Source organism: Pelophylax lessonae, assembly GCF_965119305.1.
Source record: "Pelophylax lessonae genome assembly, chromosome: 5".
Classification (NCBI taxonomy): Eukaryota; Metazoa; Chordata; class Amphibia; order Anura; family Ranidae; genus Pelophylax; species Pelophylax lessonae.
The window spans coordinates 35,363,534-35,385,547 of record NC_138772.1 but is presented as its reverse complement, the minus strand read 5'-3'; the positions used below and the strand labels follow the sequence as shown (position 1 = coordinate 35,385,547).

General features: G+C 44.0%; 1 protein-coding gene across 1 annotated transcript in view; it reads left to right on the top strand.

The window, feature by feature from the left end:
• The window catches only part of BZW2 (basic leucine zipper and W2 domains 2), a 71,220-nt gene that overhangs the window by 16,633 nt on the left and 32,573 nt on the right, over positions 1–22,014 (top strand). The window contains exons 3-6 of the mRNA XM_082259068.1: positions 1,191–1,294; positions 5,276–5,341; positions 8,005–8,140; positions 11,191–11,300. Of these exons, the coding sequence (XP_082115194.1) occupies positions 1,191–1,294; positions 5,276–5,341; positions 8,005–8,140; positions 11,191–11,300 (416 nt within the window). The remainder of the gene's footprint in view (positions 1–1,190; positions 1,295–5,275; positions 5,342–8,004; positions 8,141–11,190; positions 11,301–22,014) is intronic.

Genomic DNA, 22,014 nt, shown 5'->3' with positions numbered 1-22,014 from the left:
GGATCCCCTAATGAAATACCATATCTACATCTCATTAAACATTAGTGTAATGGTCAATGGGAAGAATTACCCCCCTTCTAGATAGCTAAAAAGATCAATGGTGCCAGTGGGAACTTATGAGAGACAGAAATTGCTCATTTCTCAAGGAACCCCTAGCAACGTCTGGAGGAACCCTAGGGTTCCATGAAACCCTGGTTGAAAAAAAAAACTGCCCTAGGCTATTGCTCTGTTGACATTTCTTATTTTGTTTCAGGGATAATGGCCAACAGGACAAATAGAGCGGTTATTCTCCACCAAAGTGAACCAAAAAAGTGCATGTCAAACACACATACAAAGTGTACAAGGGTGTGTCAAACGGTCCCCCTTTCCGAAGCAGAAGGAACCTCCCTGGAGTAAGGCACACTCAGGTCCACCAAGAGCAGTGGTTCTCTACTCCGTCCCTCAGGGCACACGAACAGGCCAGGTTTGCAAGATAACTGAAATAAATCACAGGTGATATCATTTGCTGCTTAGTGATTGCAGTACAGTAAACCCCCCTCCATTGCGGGGGTTACGTTCCGGACCCAGCCGCGAAAAGTGAAATTCCGCGAAATAGAAAAACCCTATTAAAATGCATTGTAGGCATGTTTATTTTACTGTCACTGTACGTGTAGAAGCATTTTAAGGTCTTTAAACACACTTTTAAAACAATAGAAACTCATTTAAACACATAAATGATACTTAGAGACAGAGCAAGAGCTATGAAAAACACAAAAATCTTTCATTTGTAATGATTTATATAGTAAAATAACATTACAAAAAAAACGCGAATTACCGGGACCGCAAAAACTGAACCGAGATGTAACGGGGGATTACTGTATTCTAGTCTGCATCTCCCCAAGGTGACACTTAAAATCTGACCTGTTAGTGGGTCCTTAGGACCAGAGTTGAGAACCACTGACCTAGACCAAAAGACCCAGTGGACTCTGCTCCTTATGATTGACCAATGAGGGACACCCCTTCTCCATCTAAATCAGGGGAGGAAGAAACCCGAGGGCCACACATTCTCCCCCCTAGACTTCAGGGCAGGTCCCAAGACCCACATCCTTCAATCCTGGATATATTCGTATAGTAAAAAATTTCATTACATCACATATTCTACTTTATTATTCTATACACGCAGTAAATAATACACGTTTTCCTGTTCCTAGCTCCAGGCGGCACTCGCATAGACGATGGAGACAAAACCAAGGTGGCCAATCACTGTGTCTTTGGAGCCACTGAGGATTATGAGACCATGCGTAATTATGCCCAGGTAGGCCATGAAGAAGTTCTAGCAGATACCTGACCAGTTTTGTATAAAAAAAGTCATTATATATATATATATATATATATATATATGTGTGCTTGTGTGTGTGTATGTATGTATGTATGTATATATATATATATATATATATATATATATGTGTGTGTGTGTATATACAGTGGGTACGGAAAGTATTCAGACCCCCTTAAATTTTTCACTCTTTGTTATATTGCAGCCATTTGCTAAAATCATTTAAGTTCATTCTTCTTCCTCATGAATGTACACATAGCACCCCATACTGACAGAAAAACACAGAATTGTTGACATTGTTGCAGATTTATTAAAAAAGAAAAACTGAAATATCACATGGTCCTAAGTATTCAGACCCTTTGCTCAGTATTTAGTAGAAGCCCCCTTTTGATCTAATACAGCCAGGAGTCTTTTTGGGAAAGATGCAACAAGTCTTTCACACCTGGATTTGGGGATCCTCTGCCATTCCTCCTTGCAGATCCTCTCCAGTTCTGTCAGGTTGGATGGTAAACGTTGGTGGATAACCATTTTTAGGTCTCTCCAGAGATGCTTAATTGGGTTTAAGTCAGGGCTCTGGCTGGGCCATTCAAGAACAGTCACAGAGTTGTTGTGAAGCCACTCCTTCGTTATTTTAGCTGTGTGCTTAGGGTCATTGTCTTGTTGGAAGGTAAACCTTCGGCCCAGTCTGAGGTCCAGAGCACTCTGGAGAAGGTTTTTGTCCAGGATATCCCTGTACCTGCCTGCATTCATCTTTCCCTCGATTGCAACCAGTCGTCCCTGCAGCTGAAAAACACCCCCACAGCATGATGCTGCCACCACCATGCTTCACTGTTGGGACTGTATTGGACAGGTGATGAGCAATGCCTGGTTTTCTCCACACATACCGCTTAGAATTAAGGCCAAAAAGTTCTATTTTGGTCTCATCAGAGCAGAGAATCTTATTTCTCACCATCTTGGAGTCCTTCAGGTGTTTTTTTAGCAAACTCCATGCGGGCTTTCATGTGTCTTACACTGAGGAGAGGCTTCCGTCGGGCCACTCTGCCATAAAGCCCCGACTGGTGGAGGGCTGCAGTGATGGTTGACTTTCTACAACTTTCTCCCATCTCCTGACTGCATCTCTGGAGCTCAGCCACAGTGATCTTTGGGTTCTTCTTTACCTCTCTCACCAAGGCTCTTCTCCCCCGATAGCTCAGTTTGGCCGGTCGGCCAGCTCTAGGAAGGGTTCTGGTCGTCCCAAACGTCTTCCATTTGAGGATTATGGAGGCCACTGTGCTCTTAGGAACCTTAAGTGCAGCAGAAATCTTTTTGTAACCTTGGCCAGATCTGTGCCTTGCCACAATTCTGTCTCTGAGCTCTTCAGGCAGTTCCTTTGACCTCATGATTCTCATTTGCTCTGACATGCATTGTGATCTGGAAGGTCTTATATAGACAGGTGTGTGGCTTTCCTAATCAAGTCCAATCAGTATAATCAAACACAGCTGGACTCAAATGAAGGTGTAGAACCATCTCAAGGATGATCAGAAGAAATGGAAAGCACCTGAGTTAAATATATGAGTGTCACAGCAAAGGGTCTGCATACTTAGGACCATGTGATATTTCAGTTTTTCTTTTTTAATAAATCTGCAACAATGTCAACAATTCTGTGTTTTTCTGTCAGTATGGGGTGCTATGTGTACATTCATGAGGAAGAAGAATGAGCCTAAATGATTTTAGCAAATGGCTGCAATATAACAAAGAGTGAAAAATTTAAGGGGGTCTGAATACTTTCCGTACCCACTGTATATATATATGTGTATGTGTATGTATATATATATATATGTGTGTGTGTGTGTATGTATGTATGTATGTATATATATATATGTGTGTGTGTGTATGTATGTATGTATGTATGTATATATATATGTATGTGTGTGTATGTGTATATGTGTGTGTATATATATATATGTGTGTGTGTGTGTGTGAGTGAATATATATATATATATATATGTGCGTGTGTGTGTGTATGTATGTATATATATATATATATATGTGTGTGTGTGTGTGTATGTATGTGTATGTATATGTATATATGTGTGTATATATATATATATAAATATACGCACCCACATTATTTTTTATATATATATATATATATAGAACAACTGCAGAATTGGCAAAAAAGGACAATTATCATATAAAAGACAAAATGTATAGCTACAGTCCAATGCATAAAATATTCAGAAGGGAGGTCATAGCCAGTATAGTAAAGTGCCTCTCTGATTTAGTTTCACATTACTACTTATAAAAGACTTTACTGACTTCCCGGCCAAGCCTTGCACTATGGCCAGTAGGAGTGCTTTTAATGGCCACTGCTGCGCTCCTATTGGAGAAAGGGTATTAGCAGTTGGGCAGGCCTTAGCGAAGAAAATCCAGGTAGTTCTCTCTAAAAAGTGGAACCGAATCAGAGGGGCACACAGAGGTGAGTTTTCCATCTAACAGTTGTTGATGCGGGTAGTAAGCCATACCTGCTGTTAGGTAGGACTTTTAAGGGTTAATTTATAAAGCAGTGAATGTGACTTTCAGAAAACAATCACTGGTGATGAATCAATCACTGTCAATAAAAACGTATGCATCTGAAGATTTAATTGAAGTAAATGTTTGTTGAACATCAGATTCACTGTTTGATCAATATTGCCTTTTTTCAAAGCAATCCACAGTGGATCACTTTTTTTTTTCGTAGGTGGTTGAGTGACAGTTTGCTGGTGTTCAGGAGGTGATACTGCCACTTGCTGAATGTCTGTCTGTTTTTTGGGGTTTGTTTTTTTCCAATCCCAAGGGGGGTTTTGCATTTCACTACCAAGCTGCAACTGTGTGCCAAACCATTATGGCGTGGTCCCCATGACTTCAGAGGGTGCCCTTGGCAAGGGTCACTGCCTGTCAAATGTAACGTGTTAAATTTTCTGCACCACGAAGCATAGCAGCTGTGGCAATGTGTTTAGACCTGAGTAGCTACTGTGTTTGTTTTTTTGTGTGGTTAAAATGCAGATTGATTACTTATTTTTACCACCCCATGTGAACTCAACCTTAAGCTGGCCATTAATTACATTTAATATTTAATTTCCCTTTTAGATTTACCTTCAGCTGTGCAGTGCAAGGGCCTGCCTGATTGCACAAAATTTAAAGTGTTTAGGTTTGACTTCATATTATATGGTTTTAGTAAATCTAAAGGAGAATTGTACAAGAAAATCGTATAATGTATGGCCAGCCTTAAAGCAGATTTTCAATGTTTATTTAAACCTCTACCTATCTGGTGGTGAGTTCTGCCTGCTTTACATACCCACCCAGGGGATCCAGCATTGTCCAGCTTGAGATCCTGTTCTCTTCTGGCAGCGCTCGGTACTGTTCCACCATATTTTGGTGTGACGTCACCCAGAGGCGGTTCAAGGTTCAGCCAACGCACCTCCTGGTGACGCCCTGCTAGTCCCGCCCCCCTCCATCTTTTTTTATTTTTTTTTGCTTGCCCCTCAGCTTCCATTCTTGTTTAAGGGAAAATTATGTCTCTAGGGATGTGAAGCTTCATGGGATATTACCGTCATATATCCCAGAATGCTTCACTATCAATTTACCAGGAAGAGGCACCCAATGTCAGAGCAAAGATGTCGGCGCAGGACAGGGGCTGTGACAGCGACGCAGCAGATCACAGCAGGACAATACTGGGTTCTGTGGGCACGTAATTATCTGAATTGAGGACAATCCAGCCTAACGGGTAAAAGGGGTGAGGGGTAGAAATGGGGGGGCATGCTAAAACTGTCTTTGAAATTGGCTATATGTTTATGAGCTATAATTTTTTTTTTTTTTTTATTGTATTCATTCTTAAAGTGGTCGTATATATTTGTTTTACGAAAAAAAACGAATTATGCAGAAATAAAGTACATCAAGCGACTTGCAGCACTTACTAGTCTATTCCACCATGTCCTGCAGGTCTTCAGCAAACTGATCAGGAGATATAAATACCTGGAAAAAGCCTTTGAAGACGAAATCAAGAAGGTAAGTTAGGCTTTAGAGGTTAGGCAAAGGCCGGATGTTCCAAATGACTCCGTTGACTTTTTTCCCCCTTAACAGAATCCATTCCTAAGCTCTTTTTTTTCCTCTTTGATTATCCCCATTGGAAATTTAGCTATTACTAGGAATCTCAAGGTTTGGGACTGGTTCACCTTATGGGGATTCCTATTTAAGTCCTGTTTTGTAGGGCTTTCAGCTGACGTCCTTTTTGTTTTTTTTTTCATTTTATTTTGGTTTACTATTGTTTGACAGCACCTTGGATACCTTTTGTATTCAAAGATACATATATGAATACAATGCTGTAGGGGATGTGTTGCAGTTTATACATTATTACAGCTGTGAGATATATATATATATATATATATATACATACACACACACACACAGTAAAACCTTGGATTGAGAGTACCTTGGTTTGAGAGCGTTTTGCAAGACGAGCAATATTTTCTTTTTTTTTTTTTTATAATTTTTTTTTTTCTAATTTTCTTTTTTTTTAATTTTTTTTTTTTTTTATATATTTAGAGGTGCCTCGAAGTGTGGCAATATGGTTATATTTAATTGAAAACGTAATCAAAATTCAATTTGATATACGAGTGCTTTGGATTACAAGCATGTTTCCGGAACTAATTATGCTCACAATCCAAGGTTTTGTTGTATATATTGGCCTTTGGTGGCATGCAATACCACGCATATTATGGATTGAATGACCATTTGTTAAGTCAATGTAAACCTAGTTTGTGTGTTAGATTTGTGAGGGCGCTTCTAAAATGCCATATATTTGTAACGCTCCTGCGTTTTTAGTATAGGCTGGATTTGCAGCTGCAAAATCTCCACTCAGTAGTCATGTAGAGATGTGTTGAATACCAGATCCAACTCTCCAGGACTCATCACCGTGGGCCTGTCAGCTTCAACATACAGATATATACACACTCAATGAGATGTTCCTGGAGTGATAGTATGTATATGATAGTATGAAGGTGATGTGCTGAAGGGACAGGTGTGAACAGTGACAAGGATGGTAATCACTTGATAGGGTTTGTATAGGTGAGTTCAAGATGGTATTAGGAATGCAGATAGGTTAGTATCGAGTATGCTAACAGGTGTTGAGGACAGCAGATGACAAATACAGGATAGACTAACCCAGTGCAAGGATAGATAGTAGTAGACAGGAGAGCCAGCAATCTATGCAGCAGTGCAGATGATAGATGGTAGTAGGCTGAAGAGCTAGCAATCTATGTAACAGTGCAGATGATAGGATAGTATAGATAGGTAGTAACAGTCCTTAATGTGCATAGGTAGATAGTGCAATAAGGTTATGGAGGGTTCCCCTGCGGGGTATTTATCACTTGTAATGTTAGTAGTTTAGAGAGGTCCAGTAGATGAGGAATGATCCGGTAGCGAGATACAGGGATCAGTAGCGAGGTTCCGGTCTGCTCCAGGTAAAGGGAATGGCTGGAGGTTCCGATCGAGAGACAGGCTTGAAAGCATGTGGGTAACAAGGCAGGTTGAACGAACAATGTGAGTGAGACCGCCGGCGGTTGAAATAGCCGCTCTGCGGCGCTCAGCAGTGACATCATCGTTCTTAAAGGTATATGCGTACCACCTGAAGATAAAGGTGGGACGCATTACAGAGGAAAGTGGTGATTAAGGGTACCGGAGGTACCAGAATCTTACAATATTTTGGTGTTTCATGGGCCAAAGCTAGCCCACCTCTATACCAAACAGTTCCTGCCCTTGAACCCTTTACCTTCTACATATTCCCTTAGTCTTCCTGTGACTCTCATTCTTATATAGAATTTGACCTCATTCCCTAAACTTTACCTTTCTCTCTTCTTCTCTCCTGCTGGCTTTCAGCTGCTGCAGGAAGAGCTATACCGGGGATTGGTTCCTGTAATTGCCCCCCTGCTGCACTGATCGCCCAGTCTTTTCTACAATCAGATTCCTACCCCCCCCCCCCCAATGCTGCCGTCTTCTCTCCTGACAGCTTTCAGCTGCTGTAGGAAGAGCTATACATGGATCGGATCTAGTATTTGGCCCATCTGCTACCTACTGCCGAGGCTCCATGTGTGCCTGCCGGCTGCAGCAGGTGAACCTCAGAATGGAGAGCAGGGAAAGGAGCCAGAAAATGTAATTTACCGGCCCCATCGTTTTCTGAATGAACACAGTGAGTGATCAGTACTGGTGTTCATTTATAACTGAAGCATAGTAAACTCTGTCTGCTGTTCATTCATGTGCAGTGCAGAGAAAGGGACAGGGGAAGGCGTTTCCTTATGTTTCTTTCTGTGTCTCAAAAGTGAGACTTCAGTGGACCCCTGATATTTCACCAAAGCCCCCCCCCCCCCAAAAAAAAAAAAAAAAAAACATTGGGGGATTTTTTTTTTTTAATTGCAGTAAATAATTGAAAAAGAAAAAAGTTATAAAAAGACCGAAAAAAAAAAAAAAACTACCTTCGCCAGTGTAGGCAAAAAAATCATTGCACAAAAATTGCAGATGACTAATTATTGGTTTGTCAGTGTTCACAGACCAATAACTAGTTGAGGTTGGAAACCTGTTACATCTTACTAGCATGTGTGGATTATTTTCCTGTGAAGCTGCTCTTGGAATACTAATTTATTTATTTATTTTTTCCCGTATTTTAACCACTTCAGCTCCTACTGTTCCTCAAAGCATTTTCGGACAGTGAACAGACCAAGCTAGCTGTGCTGACTGGCATATTATTGGCTGGTGGAACCCTCCCAGCCAATATTCTCACAAGTCTCTTTTCCGAGAATATCGTCAAAGAAGGTACTTTATGATGACTATTATTTTTTTTAAAGACGTTTTTGGCTCTCCAGCAGGTGGTGTAAAACCATTCCAAATGATTTAGGAGTCAGTGCCATCTGAACTTGTTGGTTATCTCTTCCTGTTCTGTTGTTCTTATTACAATGAGGTGACATGTTTGATTCCTGTGTTATGTTCCAATAAAGAAGCCAGTTCCTGTTTACTCCACAATGTCTGATTTGAATGGATTCCGCTGCACACAGTGATCGCACTCTGCAACACTAAGTTCGGCGGTGGGATGCACACAGGAATCGGGACTAATGCTTGGCTGGGGCTGGGTCGCTGGGCAGGTGGGGCCCCCTGGGCAACTGCCCAGTGTGCCCAATCGGTAAGATGGCCCTGTTAGGAGTCTCCCTCTGCCAAAAATCCCACCGATCAACTGATTTTATGTGACAGAGCAGTTTCTGGACTACCACCAGTTCAATATAGTCTCTTCTTGCACAGAAACCAATTCCTGTAGAAATTGGGTGGAGAGTTAATATTTATCAACAAGATGGCGGCACAATCCCATAAAAGTTAAATACATCTAAAAATAAACCAAGTCTGACAATGAAAAAACCTTTACAGTTGAGGAAAGTGGGGATTTTAATGTGCCAAAAAATCTCAGAAAAAGAACAATTTATTAAAAATATATATCTATTTTATTGAAAACAAAGTAATAAAAACAACACATGAACATACAGCATATAAAGGGTGTATCACATAAAACACATCTTACAGTGCGGTGGATTGACGTGTTTTGCCCATAATCTGGGCTTCCCCAGGATTCAGATGTTTGATAAATGGTTCAAGAAAAAAAAAATATATATAGAATATATACACCTTATAAAAAGTAAATAAGATCACCATAAAGAATCAATCCAACAATATATGCAAATGTACATGTAGCCTTATCTACACAATCTAATAATATTAAGGTGTGTGTGTGTGTGTGTGTATATGTATACACACACCTTAATATTATACACCATAATATTTTTAGTTTGTGTAGATAAGGCTACATGTACATTTGCATATTTTGTTGGATTGATTATTTATGGTGATCTTATTTGCTTTTTATCAGGTGTGTATATATATATATATATATATATATATATATATATTTTGCTTGAACCTTTTATCACACATCCGGGTCCTGAGGAAGCCCAGATTATGGGCGAAATGCGTCGATCCACCGCACTGTAAGATGTGTTGTATGTGATACACCCTTTATATGCTTTATGTTCATGTGTTGTTTTTATTACTTTGTTTTCAATAAAATCGATATATATTTTTTATAATTTGTTCTTTTCTGCACATTTTTTTAGCACATTAAAATCCCCACTTTCCTCATTGGCAACGGTTTTTCCCTTGTCAGACTTGGTTTATTTTTAGAAACCAATTCCTGTTTGGTGGGTAGCGCATGCAATGAACAACCATTTATAAAGCAGTGGGTTTCTGAGGCCGTGCTGTTTTCCTCCAAGAATATTCCGTTCAGTTACACAATCGTGTGAAAAGAAAATCTCTGTTGACCTATTTAATCTGCACATGAGTGGCTTATTGTATTGAAGTGAATATTTACATAATGAGCATTGTCCACTTCCTAACCTCCTACCACCCACATAAAGTGTAGCTGTAAGGAAGGTTGGACCTTAAAGCCCACACAGCGCACATATGAATCTACGGTGGCTGAGACTTCTGTGCTGAGAGCACACTTCCACTACAATGACCGAGCTGTTACCGATGTACACCCCACCCCCACCCCTCAGCGACAAAAACCAGTGCTTGTTGGCCCATTTTATTTATCTAAACAAGGTGCAACAGATATATATCCCTAGTAGAGATATTCAACCTTTTTAGATTGTAAGCTCTAAGGAGAAGGGCCCTCTGTTTCCTCCTATATTGAATTGTATTGTAACTGTACTGTTTGCCCTAACGTTGTAAATCGCTGTGCAAACTGTTGGCCCTATATAAATCCTGAATAATAATCAAAGAATTATGTTCAAATCAAATAAATATGGTGTTTTGTTAGTATCTATTTGGGAACTTTGGGGTCAAGCAAAGAAACAAAGAAACAAAAAAACCCTGAAGTACCGTATTTTCGGGGGTATAAGACGACTGGGCGTATAAGACGACCCCCCTAATTTTCAAGTTCAAACAAAGGTTTTGGACTATACTCACCGTATAAGACTACCCCCCTTCCGAGGCAAAGAACACCATTGAACACCCTAATAATCTCCAAGGTACCGTAAATGTAATCTCTCATATATCTCCAAGGTACCGTAAGTAAGTATTACCGGTAGATGTAATCTCTCAAGGCGCTGTCTGTCTGTGCAGGAATTTTGTACCGGTATATGTACTGTAGCTTCGGCTACATATAGTATACCGTGCTGAGCCAATCACGGTGAGCAATGTATTCTATTATTGAATGCAAAGCCTGCTCGGATTGGTGAAGTCAGGGAGGCGGGCCGATGTTACTCTTTCTGACTCCGCCAATCCGAGCAGCAAGAACATAGTCTTGTTCTTGCTATTTCCATAGCGGTATAGCAGTATAAATTCCCAATGTGTTTCGCCTTTTGGGACTTCCTCAGGGGAAATGATAGCCGCTAATAATCTGAAAGCTATGTCAGAAAAACAGAATATAACAGTAACCAAAAGCAAACTAGTATAACACATAATTAATTCACAAAACGTTAGTTGTTCAATATTCACAATATTGGCCTTGTGCTACGTGAGCATACCCCCTTTCTACTTCCATGATCTTCTTAAACCAGTTTCTTTCAGGGAAACTTTTCCTAACTCCAAACCCTAGATGATTTAATGCAAGTCACGCTGGCTACAAAATTCCAGGTTCAATTTCTGCTTAATGTCTGCATTGTTTATTGGGACAAGCTTGTTTGAGGAGTATATTTGTTTCTTAAGCTCATGTAGTTTGGTGTCTATACTCTGGCCACAGGTTCATTTTAAATCAATTAATCTGTTGTAGTTGACCATGTTAGAGTGGTAACAATACGGCTAATTATTATATCTTGCAGGCATTTCCGCCTCTTTTGCCGTAAAACTTTTTAAAGCATGGATGTCCGAGAAAGATGCCAACTCAGTGACGTCATCTTTACGGAAAGCCAATCTGGACAAGCGGTTACTAGTAGGTGTATTGTCCAGCTGGAATTTGTGCATTAAATTTGTTTTTTTCTTTGCTTCAATGTTGCATTTGCCTATATACTTTAGTCACTGCGTAGCACAGAAAGCCTTATTAGAAGAGAAAGTCTCTTAATTCTAACAAGTATACCAAAAAGAGGATTATTCCTCATTTTAGGACAATCGGAGGAGCGATACAAATTATTCCTTTTATATCCCAACAGACAAATGCTCACCCAGAAGTGCTGGTGTATGGTGCACACATCGCCTAATATTAGAGCCTTTTTTTCACAAATATAGCCGTTTCAGGTTTTTTTGGCCACAGTCAGTGCATTGTATAGAAACCATGACTTTTATGGAGTAGGGCTGGTTACTTAACTGTATACCCATACAAGCTATGGTAAGAAGGGATTAAAGGAGTTAAAAATCCCTCCCAACTAAACCACTGCACAGCACAGCACAACAAAGACTTCTTGGAGCAGAACATATTCCAATGTCTATTCTATCACATATCCCAAGAGTATGATTCCTCATTTCAGGAGAGTGAGTGGAGCCATACAAATCATTCCTGTATGACCCATCATCCAGATGCACACATATACTGTACTTTGGAGAAATTGTTCATAGGATAGGACCTATCTTAGACCCTTGGCCACATTTCATGCAAAAGGAGTATGCATGTGATAATATGTATATGTATGTGCATATGTATATGTATATATATATATATATATATATATATATATATATATATAGATAGATAGATAGATAGATAGATATACAGTGTGTATATATATATATATATATATATATATATTGTCACTTGCTTGACGAATGGGCCTTGCGTGGTTCCGAAACGTTGCCGTATGTACCATGTGAATAAAGCTTTGAGCCCTTCTGAGGAATCCTTGGTGTGCTGATGACATTTCTTTATATATATATATATATATATATATATATATATATATATATATATATACACACACACAGATGCATCTCATAAAATTTGAATATCATCAAAAAGTTAATTTATTCCAATAAATCAATTCAGGAAGTGAAACTCCTACAGTATCTCACAAAAGTGAGTACACCCCTCACATTTTTGTAAATATTTTATTACATCTTTTCATGTGACAACACTGAAGAAATGACACTTTGCTACAATGTAAAGTAGTGAGTGTACAGCTTGTATAACAGTGTAAATTTGCTGTCCCCTCAAAATAACTCAACACACAGCCATTAATGTCTAAACTGCTGGCAACAAAAGTGAGTACACCCCTAAGTCAAAATGTCCAAATTGGGCCCAAAGTGTCAATATTTTGTCTGACCTCAAACCCCCCCCCCCCCCCCCACCACCCCTTCAACCTCTGCAGCAATGCTGGAAGCACTCATACGTCTATTTCCCAAAGACAACCTCTGGATATGACGCTGAGCACGAGCACTCAAATTATTTGGTGGACCATGGCAAGGCCTGTTCTTAGTGGAACCTGTATTAATATCAATTAGGGTTATGCTGCCCTCTACAGGAGTAGGACTAGGCAGAAGGAAAACGTTCTGGCCACACCTTAGGGGCAGTCCCAGAGGGTATATCCTCTCTCTCTCTGCTCCAGGAAGTCAGTTTTTTTCCGTCTAGTTAGGAGTAAGGACCTAAGTTCCTTGCTGGGATCTTGGTCCTGGCAAGATTTTTTAGAAACTTTTTTAGGCAGCTTTTTTCTCCAGTTTTTCCTGTGAGATCTTCAAGCAAGTATGCTGAAACTGGGCGACGGGCTGGATGCTGAGATCCAGTGGTCACCCCAGTCAGCCTGCGAGCGCGTGCAGGCCCTAGCTCCGCGCTGGGTCGGCCGCGACATAGTCCCACTGGACAGGGACTGACCCTGCAAGTTAAACGTCTCGCCTGGACGCCGACGACCAGTTGGAAACTGAGTCACGGCGTCCGTATTGGTCGACAGCCCCCCCACTGCGGTGAAGAGGGGTTCTGTCAGGAGTTGGCGCCCGCCTGGTTCCGGTATGGTGAGTATAATGTTCCCCCTCTCCCCCTACGGGTGTGTTGGTGGACGCGGGCCCCTCCCTAGGATGGTCACTATCCTACAACAGGTTACAAATCCCCCATTTGAGTGTGATTTTGTGTATAAGAAACCAGGAGGCTTGGTTTGGGAGCTGACTATCTAAGGTCACTGTATGAGGGTGCACTGTTTAAGGACCATGACTGAAGTCAGTGGCTGGCATTACTGTGAATGATGGCCATGTATGGGGGATAGATCCTACCTGATCATAAGGCTGCAATACAGGCCGATGCCTGGGCCTAGATTACCGCCATCCGCAGGCCGCCATCCGTCCGCAGGTCGCCATCCTCCCACACCTCCCGCAGGCCGCACAGGCCGATACCATCCTCCGCAGGCCGCACATTGCAGCAGGCCGCCGCCATCTTCCCATAGGTGACAGGCCGCCGCCATCATCTCCCCGCAGGTCGCGCGAGGCCGCCATTTTGGCATAGCCTCGTGTCTCCTGCATGGGGGCGGCCATTTTGAAAATGCCCAGCTACCTCGAGGAGGAGCAGGGCAGCGCCGAGAGGCATGTAAAGGGGCGGAGCCGCCTCCTTTACCCGGGAAAAGTGCTAAAAGACTTCCTGTCTGTAACAAGACAGCGCTGAGAGCAGGTGGATAAAACTTCTGTGCATCAGGTGGTGAGCCTTGGGGTCTCTCTCTCTCTCTCTGTGGGGTCCGGAACAGGTACACTGAGGGGCGCTGTTGCGCTGGGGGATTACAACCAAAAAAAAGAAAAAAAAAATTTTTTTTCTTTGCAATTATTTTTTGTTTGCTGGCAAGTGTCTTGTATAATCATAGACCCTGCCACACATGTATCCCCACCTGATCCCCTCGAGGTGGCCACAGGGCCCTCCAGTACCCCACTTGTAATTGATGCATTATCTACAGTTTTGGAGTCTTTGGTATCCCGGGTGGAGGTGGCCTGTCAGGGATGGGGGTCAAGAAAGCGACCCCCGCCTACCCCTATTTCATCTGATACTTCAGATTCGGATTTTGAGCTGGTCACTGCAGCTGCAGGTCCCTCCTCTGGGGCTGTGGTCTCAGGTAATGTCTCCTCAGACAGTGAGGAGGACGTTTCTGCCTCCGCCATAGCACAAGAAGAAGCGTTGTTAAGATTGGAGGTTACACCGGCAGAAGTAACCGAGACGGAAATTCCCTTTGGTACTAGTAAGCCTACCAAGATGGTGAAGGTTTTTCCCTTACCCAAATGCTTTGGTAATAAGATTAAGGAGGAATGGGATCATCCCAAACGAACTCTTGCTATTTCCAAACGCATTGCTAGGCGCTATCCGTTTGAGGAATCCCTCATTAAAAAATGGACGGTACCACCAGTGGTGGACCCACCGATTTCCAGATTAAATAAAGCCACTGTTATCCCGTTGGAGGACGCTCCGTCCTTTAAGGATCCGGTGGATCGGAAGGTGGAAGCCGAATCCCGCTCTGTTTTTTCCTTGATAGGATCAGCCTTTAGGCCAGTGGTGGCCATTGGTTTAGTTTCACAAACATTGACAGAATGGGCCAAGTTGTTACGCCGTGACTTAAAGGGGAGAGGTATCCCCCCGGCAGCATCCGATTTGATGGAGCAGATCATACAGGGACTACAGTTCATCTGTGACGCCGCTTTGGACGCAACTCCCTTGTTAGGGCATGCGTCGATGTCAGCAGTAGTCCTCAGACGCGTGTTGTGGTTAAAGTGCTGGTCGGCGGATCAAGGTTCCAAGAAAGCCTTGGCTAATCTCCCTTTTCAGGGGGATCGCCTGTTTGGGGCCACCCTAGATGAGATTATAAAGGATCTCACTGGGGGTAAAAGCACTTTTTTGCCACAGACTGCTAAGGGTAAAGGACCTCGTAACAGACCAGGACCTTCCTTTTCCGCTCATAAAAGGTTTGTTCGCTCCGCTGGGGCGAGCGAGAAGGGCAAAGCTCCTTCAGGGGGTTTTAAAGGACGCTGGTCGGGGAAACAAAAGTCCGGCTCAGCCAAACCTGAAGATAAAACCAATACAGCCTGAAGGTACGCCCCTACCCATCTCTGGGGTGGGGGGACGTCTTCACCGGTTTCCAGATCCATGACTTTCCTGAATCCCGGACAAAGGGGTTCAGGAGATCGTACGGTCGGGATTCAAGATCGAGTTTCGATCCCTTCTACCGGTGCGATTCTTCCCTTCCAACATTCGTATGCTACAGGGAGCGGTAGTTCCCGTTCCTTGAGCAGAACGTTTTCTTCACTTTTTTCAAAGATCATTTCCAGTTCCCTCCAGGAGAATTCTTCTAAGGGAGATTCTTTTCTAATGGAATCAGCATCCCGATTCCCTGAACAATCGGATCCGGTTGAGCGAGCGGACCAGGGAGTCTCTGGTCTGGTGGCTTCGGTCTCCAATGCTCACCCAGGGGAAGTCACTCCTTCCGATAGTATCCAGGTTTCCAATAAATGTGTGGGAACTGAGAATGATCAGACTGTGTCTGATTTACTGGACCGAGCAGCTCCAGGGCAGCCCGGTTCGGATCCAGTTGGACAATGCCACGGCTGTGGCTTAGGTCAATCACCTAGAGGATTGGCAGCCAGATTATCTCATCCATCAGACTCTGGATTAAGAGGTAGGGTCCCTTCATCCAGGGGTATTTCACCAGCTGTGCCTTCATTGGGGCACCCTGGATGTGGATCTGTTGGCATCTCGGCTCAACAGGAAGGTGCGGAGGTTTGTAGCACGCGCCCGCGATCCTCTAGTGGATGCAAAAGGCGCGCTGATCGCCCTGTTGGGGCAGTATAAGCTACGGTATGCTTTCCATCCTCTCAAGTTTCTGCGGGAACTTCCTCGCAGAATAGTGGTGGAGGGAATTCCAGTTATCCTGGTAACTCCGGACGGACCTCGTCGAGCCTGGGACGTCGACTTGGTGAGGCTAGTCGTGGACGCTCCTTGGAGACTTCTTCTCAAGGAGGATCTGCTGTCTCACGGATGGATCTTCCATCTTGCTTTACAATAGCTGGCTTCAACGGCCTGGCCATTGAGACTCAGGTACTGAAGGACAAGAGTTTGTCAGCTTCAGTTATTCCTACTCTAATTAAAGCAAGGAAAGCGACTTCCAGCAAAGTCTATTATCGCACATGGAGGTCTTATATTGCGTGGTGTGAATCTCTTGGATTTCCCCCACGTACCTATTCGGTGACCCGAATCTTGGCCTTTCTGCAACAGGGAGTTGAGCAGAAATTGTCCTTGAGCACTATCAAGGGTCAGGTTTCAGCATTAGCAATCTTCCTTCAGAAACCTTTGGCCACTCATTCCTTGGTGAGGAATTTCATCCAGGGGGTGCGAAACCTGGCTCCACCAGTGCGCGCATCCTTACCACCCTGGGATCTTAATTTAGTGTTGTCGGTTCTTCAGAAACCTCCCTTTGAAGATATTAGGGAGATTCCCTTGCTTATGTTATCCCAGAAGGTGGCCTTCTTGGTGGCTATCACTTCTGCACGCAGGGTGTCAGAACTGGCCGCATTATCCTGTCGTTCCCCATATCTGGTGGTTCATAGAGATAAGGTGGTTCTTCGTCCGAATCCATCCTTCCTTCCTAAAGTGGTTTCAGAGTTTCATCTGAATGAGGGCATTGTATTACCTTCCCTATGTTCTAAGCCCAGTCATCCTCGGGAGTGTGCGTTACATTCCTTGGATGTGGTTCGGGCAATCAGGGTTACCTGAAGACTACGGACTTGTTTCGTAAAACGGATTCACTTTTTGTGATCACGGATGGCCCCAAAAAGGGGTTGCCTGCATCTGCCACGACTATCTCCAAATGGATCAGACAGACGGTGGTACAGGCTTATTCGATTAAGGGTCGGAATCATCCGTTCCCTGTTAAGGCGCACTCCACTCGGGCGCTTAGTGCTTCCTGGGCCTTCCGCCATCAGGCGTCAGTGGTCCAGGTTTGCAAGGCGGCTACCTGGTCGTCGGTTCATACCTTTACAAGATTTTATAAAGTTGATGTGATGGCATCGGCGGATGCCTCTTTTTGGCCGCAAGGTTCTGCAGGCCGCAATTTGAGGAGACCGTTGGTCTACCTCGAGGGTTTTTTTCAGTTGGATTTTCAGTTGAGTCTCATCCTTGGGTTTGATGAGCCTTTAAGACTTCTAGTCGGCACCGGTTGGGCCTTCTGGATTTAAAATTTGATTTCTGTTATCCCACCCCTCATTTGTGGCACTGCTTTGGGACGTCCCTATTTGATATTAATTAAGAAGACTGCGTCTGTCAATGAGCGACAGAGAAAAATGGATTTTTGTAAAATCTTACTGTAAAATCCTTTTCTCTTAAGCTCATTGACAGACGCAGTACCCGCCCTCTGTTTTTAAGTTGGGTTGGGTTAAATTCTCTAACACTGCTTTGTGACATAACTGACTTCCTGGAGCAGAGAGAGAGAGGATATACCCTCTGGGACTGCCCCTAAGGTGTGGCCAGAACGTTTTCCTTCTGCCTAGTCCTACTCCTGTAGAGGGCAGCATAACCCTATTTGATATTAATCAAGAAGACTGCGTCTGTCAATGAGCTTAAGAGAAAAGGATTTTACGGTAAGATTTTTACAAAAATCCATTTTTAACACACCTGCTCCACATTCACACTTGAGACCTTGTAACACTGAGTCACATGACACTGGGGGAGGGAAAATGGCTAATTGGGCCCAATTTGGACATTTTCATTTAGGTGTTTACTCTCTTTTGTTGCCAGCGGTTTAGACATTAATGGCTGTGTGTTGAGTTATTTTGAGGGGACAGCAAATTTACACTGTTATACAAGCTGTACACTCACTACTTTACATTGTAGCAAAGTGTAATTTCTTCAGTGTTGTCACATGAGCAGATATATTAAAATATTTACAAAAATGTGAGCGGTGTACTCACTTTTGTCAGATACTGTATATTTTATATAGATGCGTTACACACTGAGTGATATATTTCAAGCATTTCTCATTAATTTTGATGATTATGGCTTACAGCTAGAATAATGGCCAAAAAAAGATCAGTTGCTGTGAAAACTTTAGTGCCCTTTACAATGGTGGTTAATGGAAAGGTGCTTTGTGGTTGGTGTAGTGGTCGCATACATTGGGTGGCCAATGGGAGTAGGATTCCCTTATAATAATGGTTAGTAGGAGAATGACAATCTTACATTGTTGACCAGTGGGAAAACTAACCCTTTAAACACAGCTAAAAAGATAGATGTAGTTTGGTTTTCTCTTCCGTTCATTGACAGACACAGCTCCATATTCTTCACCATAGGGGTTATGCTGCCCTCTACAGGAGTAGGACGAGACAGACGACACAAAATCTTGGCTACACCCTGTGGGCCGTCCTCAGCTCGCATAACCCCCCTCTATGCCTAGAGATACTAAGTTTTTTGTTTGCCTAGTTCAGGAGTAGGACCTAGTCTCCCTGCCGGGCCCTGGGTCCTGGATTTTTTTTCATCTATTTTTTTTTTTGCTGTTTGTTTGCGGATACTGTTTTTTTTCCTGTGGAGATCTTTTAGCAACTGCCAGGCTGAGCGACGGCCTGAACTATTGGAGTTCCAGTGGTCCCCTCAGCCCGGCCAGTGAGAGCGTGCAGACTGTAGCTCCGCGCTCGGTCTGCTGCAGCATAGCCCCACGAGTTAAACGTCTCGCATACGACCAGGTCTCGGCCTGAGTAGAAACGTTCCATCTGGCCAACAGCTCCCCCACTTCGGGGGCGAGGAGGTTTCTGTCTTGGGAGTGTTACCCGCACGCTTCTCTGGATTGGTAAGTAAGGGACCCCTCCTCTCCTTTCCTGGTTTCTATGTGGGGTGTGGGTAAGCCCTGGGTGGTTGGTCTTTCCTCCCGGGTTCTCTTCGGTTTTCTCTTTATCCAGCTTATTTTGACAATTGTGTCTGTCTGTAAGTGCTGGGTACGTCTGATACGACCCTTGATGGTCTCAAAATGCTTTGCTGTCCGGTATCCCTTGAGGAGTCGATTCTGAAGCAATGGACGCTCCCACTGGTGGTGGGTGCCCCTATTTTCCAGGTTCACTAAGGCGACCATGTTTCCAGTGGTAGAATCCCAAGCTTTTAGGACTCCAGCTGACAGATGGGCAGAATCTCTAAGGCCCGTTAAATGTTTACTATGGCTGGTGATCTATTGGGGCATGTTTTGGCCTCCAATTGGGTGTCTCAGACATGGACGGGGTGGGCGATGCTTTTGCGTCTGACCATGAGGGGACCGGTTTCCCCTCGCCTATGGCGAACTGGCAGACCAGGTGGTCCAGGGTCTTCAGTTTGTCTGCGATTCATCTTTGGATCTGGTTCCTGTGAGTCTTTAAGCTATCCGCCTCAGCAGTGGTGCTTAGGTGTGTTTTGTGGCTGAAGTGTTGGTATGCAGGTCACACCTCCAAGAAGGATCTGACTGAATTGCCTTTTCAGGGCGAGCGCCTTTTCGGGGCTACCCTGGATGATTTCAGCCCACGAAAAGTTTTTTATTCCCTCAGGGACTTCAGAAAAAGTTCCAAGCCCTTCAACCTCTTTGAGAGGTTTCTAGTGGCCTTGGTCTGGCAATCAGGGAGCAAGCTTCTCCAGACCTGCTGACAAGACCCGTTTGGCATGACGGTTTGCCCCCATCCGTGTCTGGGGTTGGGAGATGTCTTCGCTGGTTCCAGGGTCGTGGACCTCCCTGGTTCAGTGACCAGTGGGTCCATGAGGTGATTGTTTCAATTCCAAGATGGAATTCCGTTTCTTGTCCTCCGGAAAGGTTCTTTCCGTCCAATGTGCACCTACCCCCGGCTTGGCTGCAAGCTCCATTGTGGGCATGGCAGGACTTGTTGTCCCAGGTCGGGATCGTCCTGGTTCCAGTTTCGGAACCTTTGCTGGGGGGGGGGGGGGGTTTATTCATAGAAAAGGAAATAGATCCTGCGAGCGACCCTGAGGTTCTAAATCAATAGATTATTTGCCGCAGACACTCCACTTCTCATAATAGTGTAATTAATTGAAATAAATAAATAGTGTTGCGCAAATATAAAGTGACATATTCAATATGCATTAAAACATTAAAAACCAAAAATAAGCATACATGATATAATATTAAAGTGCCAATGAATAAATATAATATAATTCCATGGAAGAGAAAAAGATAAATAGATATAAAAGTCCAGTGTAAAAAAGTGTATAGCCGTGCTAAAACCAGTAAATAAACAAAGTCCGGAATGCAATCCTAAAGTGATCTGTGCTCCCAGAGAAAAGTGACAAGAGTGTCACAGTGGACAGCCAGCCGTGCACCCCCTTGTGAATGAGTGCTCATGGAATTATATTATATTTATTCATTGGCACTATTGGCACTTTAATATTATATCACGTATGCTTATTTTTGGGGTTTTATTCATACCCTTTCATGGTTCCTAGGAAGGAGGGCAAGTTTGTCCTATTCTGGACCTCAAGGCCCTGAACCGTTTTGTGCAGGTGCAATAATTCATGACGTCCTTTTGGACGATGGTGGCGTCCCTGCGTCAAGGGGGTTCACTGGCTTCTTTAGACATCAAGGATGCCTACCTGCACATTCCTTTTTTCACCCGGCATCAGCCTTTCCTCTGCTTTGCTCTGAGAAGGAGCACTATCAGTTTGTGGCGTTACCCTTTGGTCTAGCCTCCGGTCCTCCGGTCCTCGGTTCCTCGGTTCCTCATGAAACTGTTGCCCCCGGTCTTCATGTTGCTGCGCCAGCAGGGGATTGCTGTGCTGGGATACCTGGACGACAACCTCTTGCGAGCAGAGTCTCCATCGGCTCTGATGGCCAATATCGAAATTACTTTCCAGAATTTGCGGGAGATCAGGGGGCTTCTGAATTTCTGAAGTCTGCCCTGGTTCTGACCAGGAGATTGGATTATTTCTGGCTGACTCTGGATTCAGCTCTAGCCAGAGTGTTCCTTCCTCTGGGAATGTTGCAAGAGTTGCTTTCTGCGATTCAACTGTTGTTAGCCCACAAGTGGCATCCCTTTGGGCGTGTATGCGAGTGTTGGGGCCTGATGGTGTCCACCACCTTCGAGGTGGTTCTGTTGGCACTACACGAGACTCCTTCAAAAGGAGATTCTGGTCAAATGGGATAAGTGTCCCAAGTCGCTGGACAATGTGGTTTATCTGAGCCAGGCGACAGAGTTCTGTGGTCTGGTGGCTGCCCTCCCATTCTCCCCTTGTATTGGACAGTGGTCACGACAGATGCCAACCTGTCCTGGTGGGGAGGGGCCCTGGGGCTGAACTCAACCTAGGGCTGTTGGACGCTGGAAGAGTCCAGATTGCCCATCTGTCTTGGAACTTCCAGCGATAAGGCTTTGCCTGGATCATTGGGTGGAGTGACTTCAGCGGCTCCCAGTGCGGATTCAGTCAGACAACACCACAGCTGTGGCTTTGTGAATCACCAGGGTGGCACAAGGAGTGTGTTAGCAGCCCTGGAGGTGTCCAGCTTTCTCCAGTGGGCAGATCGTTCTTGCCCTCTCCGCCGTGCACTTTTCCAGGGTGGAAAATTGGCAGGCGGATTATCTCAGTCATCAGGCGTTGGACCAGGGGAAATGGACTTTAGATATGTCTGCGATGGAGCAACCCTGAGGTGGCTTTGTTGGTGTCCCAGCTCCACGAGAAGGGGCCGTGGCTCATGGCCAGGTCGCGAGATCCTCTGGCAGACACCACAGATGTTCTGGTGGCTCCATGG